Below are 18,132 nucleotides of genomic sequence, written 5' to 3'. Positions count from 1 at the left end.
TTAGATATTCAGTCCAGTCTCCCCTACTTTCTACAGGATAAATTGTACAACAACAGCTCAATCTTCAGAAAAATCACTCTGAAACACTTAAGTGATCTGACATTTTTAAAAATTAAAATATATTCAGGGCTTCCCTGGTGGCGCAGTGGTTGAGAATCTGCCTGCTAATGCAGGGGACACGGGTTCGGGCCCTGGTCTGGGAAGATCCCACATGTCGTGGAGCAACTAGGCCCGTGAGCCACAATTACTGAGCCTGCGCGTCTGGAGCCTGTGCTCCGCAACAAGAGAGGCAGCGATAGTGAAGAGGCCCGCGTACCGCGATGAAGAGTGGCCCCTGCTTGCCGCAACTGGAGAAGGCCCTTGCACAGAAACGAAGACCCAACACAGCCAAGAATAAAAATTTAAAAAAAAAAATATATATATATATATATATATATTCAGTATACCATACTTATTAGGGTAGAAAAATGATTTGGTGTAAAGAAATTCAACAAATGGGGTTGAAACAACATCTTTTCCTTTTATTAAACAGAGAAGTCAAATAACCAGCATATCCCACAATGTACTGAATATTTCTAACACTTAAGGTTTGAAGACAGAGCTCTTTTGTAATCCAAACCAGTATAAAATAAATATTGTTTGATATTAACTCGAGTATAAGTTGGTGAACAATTTTGAAAGCTACAAGGCTTGTTCTTATTAATCACTCCCTTTCTCCACTCCTTACCTCCCATTCCTTGTTCTGTCTCAGTTGTTTTCTGAAAATTGAACCCCAAAGAACCTGAAGGGTCGGTCATTTCAATAAACACAGTTCTTAAAATTATCAAAAGAAGCAACAACAAAGACAAAAACACCAGCAGTCTATTATTCTCAGTTATTGGATGACAAGCTTTTTGGTGACAGTCCTCTCAAGAAGGGCAGCTGTGGGTTAGTAACCATTTAATTAACTAATCTTGATTTTTCATTAGTTAATTTAATTAACTTTAAGACAGCAAGTGGAAAAATCTATTTTGCTTCAATTCAACACACACTTTTTGAACACTTTTGCTGTAGTTTTAGACTCTCAATATAGTAGGAGCTTAGAGATAGTGGGAATCTGGTTGGCAAGGGGTCTGGGGAGCTTGACTTGCAGCTGAATTTCATAGAAAACATGCTGTTTAACTTGGATTTTATGTCTATTTAGGGTGTGAGAGCCAATGGAGATGGTGGTGAGATGGTTAATGGTCCACAACTACCCCAGCTTGTTACTTACAAGCTACTATGTTGGGTACTGCTCTTTTTAACATAATTTTAAAAACACAATTTCTCTTTTTAAGAAATTAGCATTTAGTGTATGAAGTGGTAGTAGAAAAGAAAATACAAGAACATAAGTCTAAAAGCTAAGGAGGGGAGTGAAAAAGAAAGAAGATATTACACCTATTTAAAAGGATCAGAACCTATCAGACAAAATGGCATTGGAGATAGACCTTAAAACACGGACTTTAGAGAGCTTGACCAGCTTACACCCTATAATTGTTGATAGTTTTATTGATACATGCAAAAATGAAATGAAAATTAGATGACAACTTGGGTCAAAGAAGCAATGACTTAACCATCTCGCAATGAATCAAATGCTTTTAGGGTTAATTATTTGACTATTCCCCTTCATACTTGATTTTATATTTAGTGTGCACAGGTATAGTTTTGTGTGTCCACAAAGGCAATTCTGTAATTACTACAACAGAAGTAGCATCTCCAATACTAATTTGATCCTGATCCATATCTGATAATGTTTTCATATATCTTTTGTGAGTTAAGTCAAGAGAGTTTGAAAACTGCCAGATTTTACAAAACAATTACCTACCTAATACCATGTATGGATAAAACTAAACTGAGTCCAATTTTGTATCTAGGCCAAGAGGTGACTCCAGCAGGAATTCTGAAGAGCCAAAATGATGTGACAGTGAATAATGAGTAGTACCTACTGTGGCAACTCTTCAGCTAAGATGAGTGTCAATGAAGTGTCAGCTTTCTCGTTGACTCTGGAGCAAAAAACTGGCTTCACTTTTGTTGGGATTTTGTGTATCTTCTTGGGACTTCTTATCATCAGATGCTTCAAAATCCTGTTAGACCCATGTAGTAGCATGCCTTCCTCTACACGGGAAGGTGAAGTTGAAGAGTTTGGTAAAGGGACATTTGAATATGCACTTGCCTGAGTGTTCCAGCTTTATAGTTTTTAGGGTTATACCACTGGGGCACATGGTGGACACAACTGTAATTTCCTTCAGCGTGCTGGAGGAAGATTATTTCATTCACTGAATTCAATAAACGTGTATGGTTAATTTATCCACCATGCTGTGTAAGTGATAAACCATTGTTGGGGTTCCTCACTTTCCTCTGTCCTCACATTGAGGTTTCCAATGAATAGAGCATAAGGATAACTCCGGCCACATATAATATCTTTATTCTTCCTGCATCTGCCCCTATGCAACACCCAGACACTCTCTCCATATTCCTGACTCTGGCCCCCTTGCTCTAGAGAATTAGGTGTCAAAGATAAGGACCCCTCAGTCCAAAGAATAAATAGAATATGATTTTCCTAATAATAGCCATAGGTCCACAATGTTCATACAAACCCTACAAGCAACCATAGGCCATAAAGTTCCCCAAATGTCACAATTTGACCCGTCTATTTCTTCTCCTTCTAGGATCTCTTGCAATAAAATCCCCTAGCTTGGGATCATACTGATACCCCCTCCTCTTCTCCTTTTATAAATAGCATTAAAAAGGGAGTTTTCAGCATAACCTGGTGGAAACAAGAAGTCCAGTCTCCACTCTGCCACCAGTAGAGCTATCAACCTTGGCCAAGTCATCTTATCTCTGTAGACTTCATTGAGGAAGCTAACCAGAGGATTTTTAACATCCCTTTTAATTATAGTGTCCTATGAGCTCTACAAATATACCTGGAAACCCAGGGATCTGAGATGAATGACGATTTTTAAGACGTCATGAAAAGTTTTGCAGTTTAGGAGCCTAAACTCTGAGATTTGAATTCTAATGTTGCCTAGCCAAGAACAAGCAATATGACCTAGAAAGTTACCTAATGGGAACTTAAGTTCCATATCTGCAAAACAAGGATAAAGAAACCTATCCTGCATGTTTTACAAAAGTGTTGGGAGGACCAAGTTACATATAATGAGTGGGAAAGTAATTTGAAAACCAGAAAACACGGTTTAAACATAACTTGCTATCATTATTTATTATCCTTGTTGGTAATTGTTAAAGAGATTATCAAACCTTAAGAAGTAATGGCTCAGTGTAAGTTATTCAGCCTCTCCAGTTTTCATTCTCTTCATTTGATAAATTAAAAAAAATAGAATTATATAATTCTAAAATTTTTTCCAACTACAAAATTCTGACTCTCTGTAACTGAATGGAGGAATATACCAGGATATAAATAAATACAAAAATATTTGTGTCACTTGAGAACACAGAACTGCCAAACACACCAAAAAAAAAAAAAAAAAAAGGATTAATATGTACCGAGAGTTAGCACTAAATTAGGTGCTTTCCATTTATTATGCAATTTGATACTCTTATCAATCCTTTGAGTTTGGTACTACTATTTCCATTTTATTAGCTCAATTTCACAGATAAGGAACTGAAGCTGAGAGAGATTAAGTAACTTTTCAAGGTCACCAAATTAGGGAGTGATTGTATTAGGAATTACATTATCATCAAAGTCATAGTCATTGTTTGTAAATATCATGCTATACTCCCACACACTGTCCACAACATTTCTACATATCTTACAAATATGATTATTGCTCAGGTCTAAGGCACTCCACAGCCAGCTGTCTCAGTGAGAGTCCCTGACACTTTTCATCTCCTAGTAGATTTAGAACACATCTGTATTGGCTATGGATCTTCTGGACCAAACTCACACCTTAAGGAGACTCTTTGAACCCCAGTAGGTACTGGAGTGTCAGCCTGGGATACCTTGTAGCCAGTTCGTAATTTGGTCCAAGAACAGCTCATTGAGCCAAGTCAACGGGACACACTGAAAGCTGTAAATGTCCATGATGCTAGTCATCTCCTTTGTGACCCAGGCTTTTGAAGTACTCACTAAGATATGTGCCCAAGTACCAGATGCTCCCATTTGTCTCCCAAGGAAGACACCCAACAAGACCTTCCATTTTGGTGACTAGACCTGTGATGTTAACAAGGCCCCATCTTTATCTCAAAAAGAAAAAAGACCCCAAAAACCAAAGATAAGAAAACTTTGTGAAGTATGAGCATTGTTTCTGAAAGTTCAACACCCATAAGCTTTTCAGATATCATCAAGCCCACCTTAGTATTATTTCTAATCCTACTAAAGAGAAATTCTTTTAACCAAAAGTGTCTTCATTCATAGCATTTATTCATGGCCTATTGTGTACCTTAGACTTTCTGGGGGAAAGGGGAGGGGACGGAGAGGTTAGAATCGGTATTTTTAGAGCTAGAAAAAATGTGAGATATAAAGGATGGTTATAGCATGGAGAACATGGAAATTTCATGAAATGCTAACCCTTCTAGGAACAGATGTCCAATGTCATAGCCAGGTTATCCCCTAGCTGCCTTTTCCCAAGAGCCCTGTCAAGGAGGACAAGAGAAAAGATAGACAGTACCTCCACACAGTTTCCCCCTGTTACCTTACCCACCTGTCTGAAAGGCCTTTCAAGGTTGGTTTATGGATGGTGTAATTTCATCCATATACCCCAAACCATCTCCCATCTGCTCCAGAATGTCTGAATCCCCTTAATAGAGAACAAAGACTTTCATTTCACAGTTAGAGATAAAAAGCTTAGAGAGAAAATGTCTAGTTGATGTAAGACTAAGACCAAAACCAATTCACCCTACATTGTAGTCAAGCAGTCAGTCAGCAAGGAAAGAGGAAATTGATGGCTATCAGAGGCATTCATAGTCTTTGGTAGAGGGAAAAGGTCAAGGAATAAATAGATGGGCTCCTGAAAGAGGACCAGAGTTGAGGGAACAGTTGAAGGAAAGGGAGACTAGAAGTGGCAGAAATAACTGCAAGTAAGTTCCCAGTTCCTCTACAAGGCCGGTGAATAGGACTTGTTTTGAGTCCCAGCCTCATCTTAGCTGATCTAAATAACCAGCACCACCCAGCTGGGGGTGAGTCTGAAATGAGACTACTCCCTACACCTACCATATGGAAAGTCAGAACCCTTTGTTGAACAGATAAATGCCTTGTACCAGTGGCCTTTAAGAGCAAAATGAGTTATAGGTACCTGTAATTCTGTCTCAATTTCTGATACAGCCTCATGACATTAGCCTGACTGATTAGCATGACAGTTACCTGACTGAGAGCCTCTAAGGGGTTTTACTGAGGTATCTCCAGACTCCTTTCTATAATCTGCTACCTGTTCACCAACCTACCTTTCCCCCTGTTTTAACAGGCATAGTACCTATCCCAATCTCTAATGATTCACCCCAGAATCTTGGATGCAAAATTATCAGTCACTTGTAAATATTGCCGATATAGTAAAAGCAAGCACTAAGTACAAACCGGTGCTTTCTAAAATTAGCACATTAACCCTTTATACAAATTAACTCATTTAACCCTCACAATGAGTCTACAACACAGCATTATTCACAACTGATTTTACAGATGAGAAAGTTAAAGGCACAAAGAGACTGAGTAACTTACCAGTGTTCACATAGATAGGAAGTGGCAGGGCCAGGATGTGAATCAAGCATGCTGACCCCAGAGACTTGCTCATCTCTGTATTACACCACAACTCTGCTGCTCAGGCAACTGGAAATCACTTGAATAGTTTCTAATAAAACATGAGGAGGACTCCTTCAGTCATCCCGATTGAAAACCAATGACAGAACCTGCACAGAGGAATTGTTTGTACTGTCTTAATAATCACCACCTCACAGATTTGAGCAAAACCTTACCCTCAACAAAACTCAAAAACCAGTTTTGATAAAAACGTTTTGCCAGGTGGAGGCAAAAAGGTCATTTAGCGTTGCCGCTGGAAAACTTACCCATAGTTTGATTTCTGCTTCAAAGAGTTTTCCCATTAAGTAGAAATATTTTCAATAAATCATTGATCATACTCTCAATCTGCTCACTTCCTGTGCAGAGAAGAATCAAGATAATATCTGCTATAAGCAAGATAAAATAATCTCAAATACCACTGTCCAGTTACAAAGTATAGAAATTATCTCTGGAGGCCTATATTTTGCTGCATATCCTGAACAATAGGAGGTCACTAGGAATCATGTGAAATGAGATGGCAAGATTCAATTTATTTCGCCTCAGACTGAAGCACTGCTCATATTTTGTTGGATGACTGCTGTTGAGCAATCCAACTCCCCTTATGAATTAAAGAAACTTTGTCTTCCTGTCTAAAAGGATTAATGGTTTACTCCTGGTTACTAGCTGATGTAGTACTTCAGGTTCTTCTGTGCTAATGGCTGGGTGGGGCCTACAGTATTAATCCAGGCCAATCATTTCTCGTCATCTTTTTCAAGGAAGATTTTAACCAACAAGAAGAAGCCTAAGGTTTGGGGGTGAAAGCTAAGTGCTGCATATATGCCTGGGTGATGCTGAAGTAGGTTATGCTTCCTGAGAAGGCTCCTGGGTGGTAAGTTAAACATTTCTGGGCAGGGTAAAAATCATACTTAACATTAGGTCATAACGTAGATTCTGAGGAGTGGAGTAAAGGTGAGGATGTCAAGGGTAATGAAGAGAAGTGAGAGGGTCCATAAAAACTAAAGAGGTAATAGTTTCACTTATAATTTCTCCAGGAATGATTATTTGAGAGTTGAAGTTGAGATTTTTTTTTTTTTTTTAATTCAAAGAAATGGCTTTAATAACTGCTGGTGAGAAGCAAGGTTTTCTGGGTTTTTTTGTTTATTTTTTGTATTTATCTATCTTTGTAGAACTTTCTTTGAAAAGCCAAATTTTAAGGTATCAATAAAGAGATATTATTCTGATGAAAGAATGTTCTAAGATGGGCTTATATCGTGGATTGTGAAAATGATTATGTAGTCTATCTCACAGTCAAATAAAAACCTCTTGAAGACTAGAATATTTCTTTAAAGGGAATCAGTAGAGCATAATTATTCTACCTAAATATAGCATACAACTTTATTAAGGACTGAGATTTATTTCCTTACCCTGAATACTCCTATTTTTTTTAAAGGTTCCATAATAGCATTTGTTAAACAAACAAATGTATGAACAAATGAAACATTTTGAAGGCTAGTAAAAGACCCAAGAATTCACAGAGACATCTTGACAGGATGTATATTTATAACCTGACAAGAATGTATGTTTTAGAAGTTTAAAAAATACTTTTTAAAGGTATTCATTATATAATATATATTAATATCAATCACAAAATACTTGGCAGTTTCCACATTTAGTACTGTCAATGTACTCTGTTTCAGGCTGAGAATATTCTCATCAGCTCTTACCCTATTCAGTTGGTAGAGTTATATCTTTTCTAAAGTCATATTGAATCCAATTGCACTGAGTACAAGCAAATACTACAAACGCAGGTAACATTTTAATGACTCCATTGGAAATTCTGTTTGCTGAAGCAGGTCCCCAGTTATTTATTATGGGATTTAATTGCCCAGGTAACTAAGGTTCCTGGACAGGTAATTTTTAAGGAAATGAATTTAAAATCGTATGTCTTATGAAAGAAAACTGTTCCCTCATACCCCCCAACCCTACCTAAATATATTTATATTATCTGGAACAAGTCTAATTTTCTTTTTCAATGACAGCTTTGAAGAACATTCTGAAGCTTGTATAGGAGACAATGTATCAAGAATCTATTTATTGAGTTCTTCTGGAACAAAAAGCCAGGAGCTCCCTAATGTAAACACATTAGTGTTTGTTTTGAGGAGGAAATCTATAGACTCTTTACAACCATAAAGCAGACAGCTTAGTTCAAAAAATCCGTTTTGTAAGATGTCACTGAACAACTCTTCCAATGTATTTCTGGATTCCGCGCCCAGTAATACCAATCGCTTTCAAGTTAATGTCATAAATGAGAGCCATGAGAGCAGTGTGGCTGTGAATGACAACACCGACCCTCCACATTATGAGGAAACCTCTTTTGGGGATGAAGGCCAGAACAGATTCAGAATCAGCTTTAGACCTGGGAATCAGGACCGCTATGACAACTTCCTCCAAACTGGAGAAACTGCTAAAACAGATGCCAGTTTTCATGCTTATGATTCTCACACAAACACATACTACCTACAAACCTTTGGCCACAACACCATGGATGCTGTTCCCAAGATCGAGTACTATCGCAACACGGGCAGCGTTAGTGGGCCCAAGGTCAACCGGCCCAGCCTGCTTGAGATTCACGAGCAACTGGCAAAGGTAAGCTTAAAGGTACAGGAAAGTATCCTCCTTACTCCTTCAGGTGATCTCCTGTTCCTTACGAACACTATAAATATAAAAGTGTCCGGTGAAGAGGTCTATTGCAAACCGTCCATCTTACTTAGACAGCTGTCCCTAGTTCCCAGTAAACAGAAGATATACAAAAGTGCTTCACAAATGTTTACTGACTGAGGACAGAGAACTAAAAAGTTAATTCTGAAAGTTAGGCAATATGTGCTATCTTGTTTACAATTATAGGCTATTCAATTCACACTTGGTTAAACATATCAAACTGAATACTAAGCTGGTTTCACCTTAGTATTAATGCCTCCACACCAGTTGTAAAAAAAAAAAAAGTCACTGGTGTTTGCTGTAGTTAACACTGTTGTACCAGCCTTTAGTGCACATGGGTATTTTTTAATACTCTTTAAAGAGAGAGAAGAGATTTATAAGATTCAGCATTTTACCCCTTCTTCTTCAAAACCTTGCCTGAGGCTCCTGAAGGCACTTAAGCATATAAAAGTAACTAAATTAAAGTACAGAAGCAGCAGAAGTGGCTACACTTTTCATTATTTAAGGAATATAGCCAGGGTTCCCAATCTCCTAGAAGCATGAGGCAGCACTTTTTCTAATCTTGTAGCAAATCATTTATAAGCTTAGTAGATTTCTTCCTCAGTTACTTGCTCTAAAATATGTTGATGCACTTTATTTTCCTGTTCTTCTGGACCACAGTTTGGAATGAATAGCATTCTTTATGGAATATAATTACTTGCTAAGAAGAATAATTAGTTGTCTCATATCTAAATGCAGTCTACTCTTGCCCAGGTTTTAAGGTAAGGAAAAAAAAATGAGTGGAACAATTCCTTTCCTATTTATTCATTCATTCAACAATTTTTTAATTAAATGATTGCCCACTCTGGGAATTCTCGGAATACTGCTCTCATGAAAGATGCTAGTAAAGGTGAAAAGCTCCCTTTAGTTTCTGCTCATCCTTCTTTCCACAGGAAAACTTCTCTCCATAACCTGTTCCCCTTGGCTGCTCAGGGTCCCTGACTCTGGGTCCTACCACTGATGACTGAGTGACTTCCAGACAGGGAGCCATGCCCTGTTTCTTTACCCCTCTCTACACCAAGCCTTATTTGTGCTGTGTACTGTATTAGCAGCACTGCCAAATGGCTGCTTTCTTTATAGACGTTAAGATTTCGATTTTATCTGGGATACCTGCTGCTTTATTCAAAAGAAGTTAGCAATGTAGTGATTTCAGACAAAAAGGCAGCCCCCAGGAAGATTGTTGAGAAGCGGGGCAATGTGAAGTTCCTGGAGTTAAAGTGTCACTTTCCTTTTCTACGTGAGAAAAGGGGAAGGGAGAAGGAAAAGAGGGAAAAGAGGGTTGAGAGAAGAAGGCACAAGGAGTTTCCAAGATATCAAGATATGGGGAGGGCAGAAAGAGAAATTTAGAACATTATGAAGAGACTTCAATTTATTCTGAAGAGGTAGATGAGCCAAAGTCTTCATAGACCTGAAATTTTATTCCACGGTACCCTACCTCATTAATTTTTAAAGCTGCATCCTTTGTTAAAATTGCGATCAAAATTTAAATATTCTCACTTCCTTCCCCAATTTACAACAAAAGAAAATAAAATTTTAATTCTATTAAAAAGGAAATGGTGTCAACTCACATTGTTGTTAGGACTGATATTCTAGAGAGAGGAAAGCAGCTGATTTGTAATTTCTAAAGCCACGGTTTATGTAAATCTTTATATAAGGGGAGAAAAGCTCTGAGGGCACTGCTGTTAGAAAACCATCTGAATGACTAAACGGGAGGAATGCAATAGCTGTGTTTGACAGTTTTGATGGCTGTTTGGGATATCATATTATTTTTGAAAAGATAAAATGAGACTAAGGACTTAACATTAACTTACAGTATTTTTTTCTCTCAGATATGAAGGAATGGCAAATTAAATACATTAAAAATTAGGTTTAGTCTCAATGCCCTGAATTGAGAACAAGTATAGTTTGAACAAGTACGGTTATTCTGAACAAGTAATTCTGAACAAGTAATTTAGTTATTCTTTCTGTGTACTTCACCTTGATTAAATCATGCAGAACTATCCACATAACCAAATTGGGAGCAGAATCGGTATATAACCATGGAATCTGCAATGGGCACATTCCCCCAGCCAGGACCATTCTAGTGTCGCTGAGCCTGTGAGCACTTATTCCACATGTTCTACTTCTGTACTCTCCTTCAGACATTAACAGTCTGGGCCTTCTTCAATTCATTTCTTCCTTGCTAGTGAATTTGATTCTGCTATTCCCCCTGCTTTCCCCCCGTCTCCCAAATAAAAGATGAAGACCTGCAGTATAATGTAGCTATGCTGCCACCTCCTTGTGGCCCTTGACAGTTTTATGGTAGTTCCTCAAAGCACAACTAGAAATGATCAATAGAACAAACATTGTACAATAATACTCAGACATGTCACTGATTTTGTATACAAAAAAATGATAGTGTTTACTTAAATAATGTAAGAGTAGAAAATAATTGACATAGTATAAGTTAGGAGATATTTTTTGTATCCCTAATTATAATGCTTTAAAAGCCATGTAGGAATGGTACATTCATACTAAATGGCAGAACAAATTTAGTCAGAAATCAGTTGAATTTTGTGAAAATCCTGGTTATAGCTTCCAAGTTGGAAAAAAAAATTATATGACAAGCTTGTCCTAAGAGGTAAAATGAAAACTCGGTTTGAAAGACTTTAAGTCTCTACATTAAATAAAACTCTAGGAGTGATAGATACTGACAGAATTTGTAATCCCAGTGATTTGAGATCGTAGTGAAGAAATCCTTTTCATTTTCTATGTAGTAAAGAGCTAAATGCCTATGCTGGTGGCCATGAATTACAGATTTCTGGAAGCTCTGGTTAAAATCAGAAAAAAATGACTCCATCCCTTACTTGCAGTACTGTACAAGCTACATAACTTTGACTGATCTTGCAGGATGCTTGTGAATATTAGTTTATATGCAGACGAAGTCTAGCACATTACCTATAATGGGTAGAAACTCAATAAATGATTATTCATGATGGTCATGGTAATTTTTATACCAGATAATTTTTATTTTAAATTTTATTTAAAAAGTAAAATACACACTGAAAAAATATTTAACAAGTACTAAAAAAATATACTGAAATGTCTCTTATCTAAAGTAAACCTTCAGTTATTCTCTCAAAGGCAATTATTACTGAGAGTTTCTTATAAATCCTTCCAGAAATTTTCTATGCGTATACAAGCATATAGGCCTATCTGTCTAACTTTTTGTCTGTATTTTTTTCAAACAAGTATTGGGACATATTTTACAATATTGTCCTGCACTCTGCTGTTTTCATTATACCACATACTTTGGAGCTCTTTCCACATCAAAACATGCATAAAGATTATTAGACATCTGGCAAAAAAATATCTAGTATTTCTACTTTGTAAAAATAATTCTTTTAGTATCCAACCTAATTCTTGTTCCCACCTTTTTATACACAATTCCTAACTACAGGGCTAACGAAAAGGGAACTGTTTTTAAGCCTTACTACCACCATTGTTGTTGGCATTTCAGAAAAATACAATTACAAAGGATTGAGGAAAATATACAGCCTTTCAACTAAAGTTATTGTTCTCATGTCATTGAAATAAACTGTCTATGAAAAGTATAAAATACTATGAAAATTAAGATGTAAATATTATTATTTTTAATAAGCCAATTGCATAGAAACTGAATTAAAACAAAAACAATGGAATGACTTCACATTTGGGTCTTTAGGCCGTTAGCAACTAAAAATAATTTGTAAATAAAAGCATTAAGAGTGACTCGGGGAATTCCCTGGTGGTCCAGTGGTTAGGACTCGGCAGTTTCACTGCCTCGGGTTCAATCCCCGGTTGCAGAACTAAGATCCCACAATCTACGAGGCCAAAAAAAAAAAAAAGAGTGAGTCGGTATAATAATAACAAAAATTTTATTGAGAAATTTTTATGTGTCAGACATTGTACTCACACTTGACAAATTCTCACTCAATCCTATGACAACCCTTCAAGGTAGGTACTATTATTACTGCTATTTTAAAGATGGGGAAGGTTTTATAAAATCCTAAGGATCTTTAAGAAGAGAAAATAAAGACTTAAAGAAGTCAGTAAATTTCCAAGGTCAGGAAGCCAAGGTCACATGGGTAATAAGGTGAACCCATGGCTGCATGACTCCAGAGTCCAAGCTTTTTGTCACTATTTTCCATCCTCAGCCTACTCTCCCACAGAACTTTGCCTCAGCTCATTCGACAGCTATAGAAAATGGTGGAACTCATGCACAAGGAAGAAATCTCAACTCAGTCATGATGGGCTGGGCAGGAGATCCTAATTTCTTCCCTGTTGGAGGCACTGTGGCAAGAGACCATGCTGCTTCTCCTACAGAATTAATTGTAGGTCTCAGTCATTTTCATTGTCATTATCAAAAGCATTTACTAGCCACTTATTTACAAGAGCTACTCTATAAAATGAGTTAAAGAGATTTGATCTTACTCTCTAGAATTTTATTTTATAAGTCAAAAGCCATAGTTATGGGTAGAAGTAAAGGACATATAATCAAGTTAAACATTAAACCACATAAATCAATGTATAAGTGCTTATCTTCTGTAAAAGAACAAACAAAAATCTACAAATGCTTTCTCTAGAAAATAATCTTTTCTAAAGCGCTTCAAAGTTCAAATTTGGAACTTTTGCATTAAAATTGGGGCTATCCAAATTTATAAATAATCACTAATTTAATGACAGCCAGATAAAATAGGCAATAAATGCTCTGAAGGCCAGTGATGACCAGAAGGCACCCTTAAAATATTTGTTAGAATGAAACTCTGCAACTAAGGATTCATTTTAATACTTGTTAGAGTTTCTTAGTACCCAAGACCAGTTCCCCTGGGAGCTTGCACTATTAAACTAATCTGTGGAAACAAAACAAAAAACAAAAAGTGATTAATTTCACATTATAACTAGTTCAGTGATAGGTGGTGAATAGAATGGGAGTTCCCTTAAAGGTGCACTTGGAAAATGTTAAGAATCTTTTAATTTTATTTTCTCATGCTGGTTTATTATACATAGCTACCTTTTGGCTTCAGCTTTCAAAAATACAAGTCAATTTGTGTGTGAGCTATGTGTTTTCAGATATAATAAAAATACTGTGATTATAAAGTGTGACCACTGGTGGCATGGTGTATAGTAACTTTTAAAACAAGAAAAAAAATCCCTCTCATTTTCATAATTTAAAATACTCCCCTTTACCACAAAGGGATAGCAATGTATAAACATAATAATATTGATCAATAAGATATGGAAATATGATTAGAATTACATATTTTTCATTCTGAAATGAACCTTAGGAATTATCTGGTCCTTACTGGGATTGGTTTTAAAATTATTCAGTGGCAGGGGTGTGAGAAGTTTAAGTGGAATAATATTGGCAATATGTCAATAATTGTTGAAGCTGAATGATGGGTACATGAGATATATTATTCTCCCTACTATTGCATATGTTTAAATATTTCAATAGTAAAAGAAACTTTAAAACAATGGGGAGGGAATCACCTAGGCCTACATATTTATGGAACTAGTCCTCTTTGATGGTCTAAGATTTCCACCATCCTGAGATTAAAGGCTGAAAAGTTGAAAACATATATCATAGCAAATATTATCTCTTTAGAACTTAAAGAATAAAGATATGTATTTTTTTCTTCTTTGATGATAGCTAGAAAGGCATTTGTCATTTTTCTGGGGTCTGAAAAATCACATATTTTATACTAAATAAAATAATTTAATCTTCCATCTTCTAGAAAAATCCATTAGGAATTTACTTAAACTGCATGTGATTGAATCTTTACTAGTTTATCAATATTGGAGGGGGGAAAGTCCTTTATCAAACTTTTCCTTCTTTCTTCCTTTCTTTCTAACATACTTTATTTTACTTTCTCTGAATACTTAATGCACAGGTAAAACTCTTGGTAAATAAATAATCAGTCCCTACAGCTATGCAATTTAAAATGCATTTATGAAAGGTTGTGGGTCATCATATATGGTAATGGAGTGTGAACAAACAAATTAATTCAAAGCATGAAGGAAAAAACTGGTTTCAGGTAGCAGTCATAAAACTTTTAGTCTTTGAGACTTTGGTCCCAAGAACATGCACCAACCAGGAGTCTGCCAGCCACCGGTTATAGCTCACAGCCATGAAGTCCCCACAAACCCTCGACCTGAAGTCTCCTTCCGTACTTTGATGATAAGTTAACTTTATAATTGCTGTTTGGGCTTACAAAGGAGGCATTTATTAAAGAGTGAAACCAAGTTTTGCTTCGACATGTTAGAAGAGGGAGATGGCAAGTATAGAGAAATGATTTTGCCTTAGAGTAAACTACTTCAAAGTAAGATTTTCAGAAAACCCACTGGATTTATCCTCACTGGCAGTATCCAGGAAAGGTTAAGTAACTTGCTGGAGGTCAAGCGCTGAATTAACTGCATTGCCAAAACTAGATTCCAAGTCTCCTAGTCTATATGGTGCAGAGATTTTTCAGCTCCCACATGAGAGCAAGGAATGGAAATGGATTCTGTACTTATAAATTTACCATCAGACCTTTATTGTCAATGGAAGAAATACACATTCGAGGGATTATTCCCCTCTGTGTTATAAATATATTTAAAACTTTGAAACTCTAGCAGGTTGAACATATTACCTAAGAGAGAGTTGAAAATCCTACAGTGACTCTATCTTTTAATAATTTAGAAAATTATTGCCTTACTAATTTCTATATATAAGATTTCCTTGACATGCCCTCATAGAATATTATTTTTGCTTCACATTGTGATGTCCCAGTGATAAATTGAAGAACTGTTAAACTGTAACCAGAAGGGTATCCATCAGATAGAAATGTTCACTTAAGGAGAAATTTAAAATATCCCATTTATTCTTTAGCCTACATTGTAAGATATTGTTTTGTTTATTTGTTTTGTTTTTTTTTTTTTACAATCATTGGTATTCTCATCAATCCAGATCTAAGGGTCAAAGTTACCATCAGAATTCATCAGAGAGCAGAGCAGTTTCCTGGACCAAACCCTCAAGTTCAGGTTTAAGCAAGAAATATGGGTTTTATTCCCAAGATTGCCTTTAAAAAGTGAGTGACTAAAGCTCTGTCTCATGGACTCCCCAATTAACCCAGAAAAAGGAAATTGCCTTCTCCTTGATTGAGTAGCCGCTGATGGTCTGGCCATGGGATCTTTTTTTTTTTAAATTTATTTAATTTATTTATTTTTGGCTGCGTTGGGTCTTCGTTGCTGCGCGCGGGCTTTCTGTAGTTGCGGCGAGCGGGGGCTACTCTTGGTTGTGGTGCGTGGGCTTCTCATTGCAGTGGCTTCTCTTGTTACAGAGCACGGGCTCTGGGCGCACAGGTTTCAGTAGTTGTGGCGCACAGGCTTGGTTGCTCCATGGCATGTGGGATCTTCCCAGATCAGGGCTCGAACCCGTGTCCCCTGCATTGGCAGGCGGATTCTTAACCACTGCACCACCAGGGAAGCCCTGGCCATGGGATCTTGATTAACTAGAATATTGACAATTTTAAAAGTTTTTCTCAAATCAAATCAAATAAATGAATCTCCTGACCAAGTAATCTCTTTAACATTCATGAGTATTTTAACACATTCCTCAATTCCTTGCTCTCATTGATTTTTCCAGTTATGCAAAATAAAAGTTACATTTGAACTACTCAGCTGCCTTATGAATGTAGAATCCTTTCAGAGAAAAATATAATTTTTAATTGACTGGAGAACAACCTCAAATATTTCATCCATCTGTAATTGACTGTATTGTATAGACATGTGAGGATCCAATATGATAACTCTAGCCACATGTGGCTACTGAGTACTTGAAACATGGTTAGTACAAATTGAGATGTACTATCAGTGTAAAACACACACTGGATTCCAAAGACATAGTATGGAAAAAGAGAATGTACAATATCTCATCAATATTTTTATAATGACCATATGCTGACATAATATTTTATACAGATCTATTAAGTAAAGTATATTATTAAAATAGTCTGTAATTCAGGTCCCTCGTACAAGGTGGGGTGCCCCTACTGCTAATGAATATTTATATTACAAATATGGGAAATATGATATTCTACAAAAATGAAATGTATTTTTTAATGTAAGGATCCATATCTGACCCCAAGTTATTTCACTAATTTCTTTTTACTGTTTTTGAAGTACCTACTGAAAAATTTCGAATTACATGCATGACTTGCATTTGTGGCTGCTATAAATCACCAGTTTCTGCCCAGTTCAGCCTCAGTTTCTATGAACTTTGTTTATCCATATCTTACATTAATATGACTATATGATGTCAGCTTTCAATTATCTGTGTAAATAGGGACTGAGGATGCTTAAGATTAAGATATTTCTCAGGTAATTCAAAACTAAATTTTAACTTTTTTTTTTTAACTTTTAAAAAAATTATTCTATATGTATATATATATATATTTTTTAAATTTTTATTTATTTATTTATGGCTGTGTTGGGTCTTCGTCTCTGTGTGAGGGCTTTCTCTAGTTGTGGCAAGCGGGGGCCACTCTTCATCGCGGTGCGTGGGCCTCTCACTATCGCGGCCTCTCCTGTTGCGGAGCACAGGCTCCAGACGCGCAAGCTCAGTAATTGTGGCTCACGGGCCCAGCTGCTCCGCGGCATGTGGGATCCTCCCAGACCAGGGCTCGAACCCGTGTCCCCTGCATTGGCAGGCAGACTCTCAACCACTGCGCCACCAGGGAAGCCCAATTTTAACTTTTAATTTCAGTTTCCTATGCCATTCAAAATTTTCCTAATGCTGTCAGAAAATAGTAAGATGATCTGACTTGGGATTCATTCCCTTTCTGTCTCTTATTTAATGTGGCCTGCACAGAGGAAACAGTGAGAAATGGAATACCCAATAGGGAAGGAAGTAAAAGAAATAGGAGGCAAGAATGGATAAAAAGAAGCTAGGTCATCTGCTTTTAAGTGGTAGAGATCGGGTGGCCTTCAATTCAATACTGTTTATCGATGGCCTGCTGAATGGCAGGCCCTTGGTTGGTATTGAGAAGTAACCCATACCACCATCTTCCTCCAATTCAGTTCACATACAATAACTCTTATCACATTATATTACATTGGTTACCCAAGTGTCACACTAGTATCATGAAAAAAGTCTTATGGGAGAACAAAACTGGGAGAAATCCTTGCTTAGAGGACTTGCTGGAAGGAGACAAGGAATCAAAATCACTTGGAGTAAACAGCCCAGATTAGGGTCATCTTACAGTGGGTATGCTAATGGTACACCAAAGCCCAAAGAAGCAAGAACTCTTGATCATGGCAAGAGCAAGAACTTCAGTCGTCCCCAAATAAAGTCCTTATAATAAATACTGAATATTTACATCATAACAGTCCCATTTTAGAGGGAAAATATGCCCTTGTCTAAGGCCTCTTAGCTAGTGATGTCAGGACACGTCATCCTAGACTTACACCAGTTTAGACCACTTAAACAAGATAAAGTTGTTCTTTAATAATGATAATCAACTGCTGAATCTAAAAAAATTCCCTAATAATTTCAAAATACTTACTGGAGAAGGTTGCTTTCAGGGAGCTTAACAGAGTGTAGTCTAACCATTAAAGAGTCAGGTAGGTGC

The 18,132-nt window shown here is 36.8% G+C and overlaps 2 protein-coding genes across 7 annotated transcripts in view; both read left to right on the top strand.

Moving 5' to 3' along the window:
* The first annotated feature begins 1,949 nt into the window (after nt 1-1,949).
* On the top strand, nt 1,950-2,195 carry CTXN2 (cortexin 2). The gene has a single exon (XM_061182161.1). The coding sequence runs from the start codon at nt 1,950-1,952 to the stop codon at nt 2,193-2,195; it is 246 nt and encodes an 81-aa protein (XP_061038144.1).
* A 4,332-nt stretch (nt 2,196-6,527) lies between these two features.
* Nucleotides 6,528-18,132, top strand: part of SLC12A1 (solute carrier family 12 member 1) — a 92,353-nt gene continuing 80,748 nt past the window's right edge. For 5 of the 6 annotated variants that reach the window (XM_061180337.1, XM_061180336.1, XM_061180335.1 and 2 more), the window contains exons 1-2: nt 6,528-6,635; nt 7,786-8,392. In XM_061180337.1, the coding sequence (XP_061036320.1) occupies nt 7,973-8,392 (420 nt within the window). In that variant the 5' untranslated portion in view covers nt 6,528-6,635; nt 7,786-7,972. Of the gene's footprint in view, nt 6,636-6,724; nt 6,771-7,785; nt 8,393-18,132 lie in introns of those variants that run through there. The other variant, XM_061180333.1, reaches the window with a different exon arrangement.

This window comes from Eubalaena glacialis, chromosome 2 (assembly GCF_028564815.1).
Source record: "Eubalaena glacialis isolate mEubGla1 chromosome 2, mEubGla1.1.hap2.+ XY, whole genome shotgun sequence".
Lineage (NCBI taxonomy): Eukaryota > Metazoa > Chordata > Mammalia > Artiodactyla > Balaenidae > Eubalaena > Eubalaena glacialis.
The sequence above is the reverse complement of the archived record's forward strand: the minus strand, read 5'-3'. Positions and strand labels throughout refer to the sequence as shown.

Excerpts from the sequence above, each read along its gene's own strand:
- CTXN2 (XM_061182161.1), top strand. The coding sequence starts at position 1,950 with ATGAGTAGTACCTACTGTGGCAACTCTTCAGCTAAGATGAGTGTCAAT.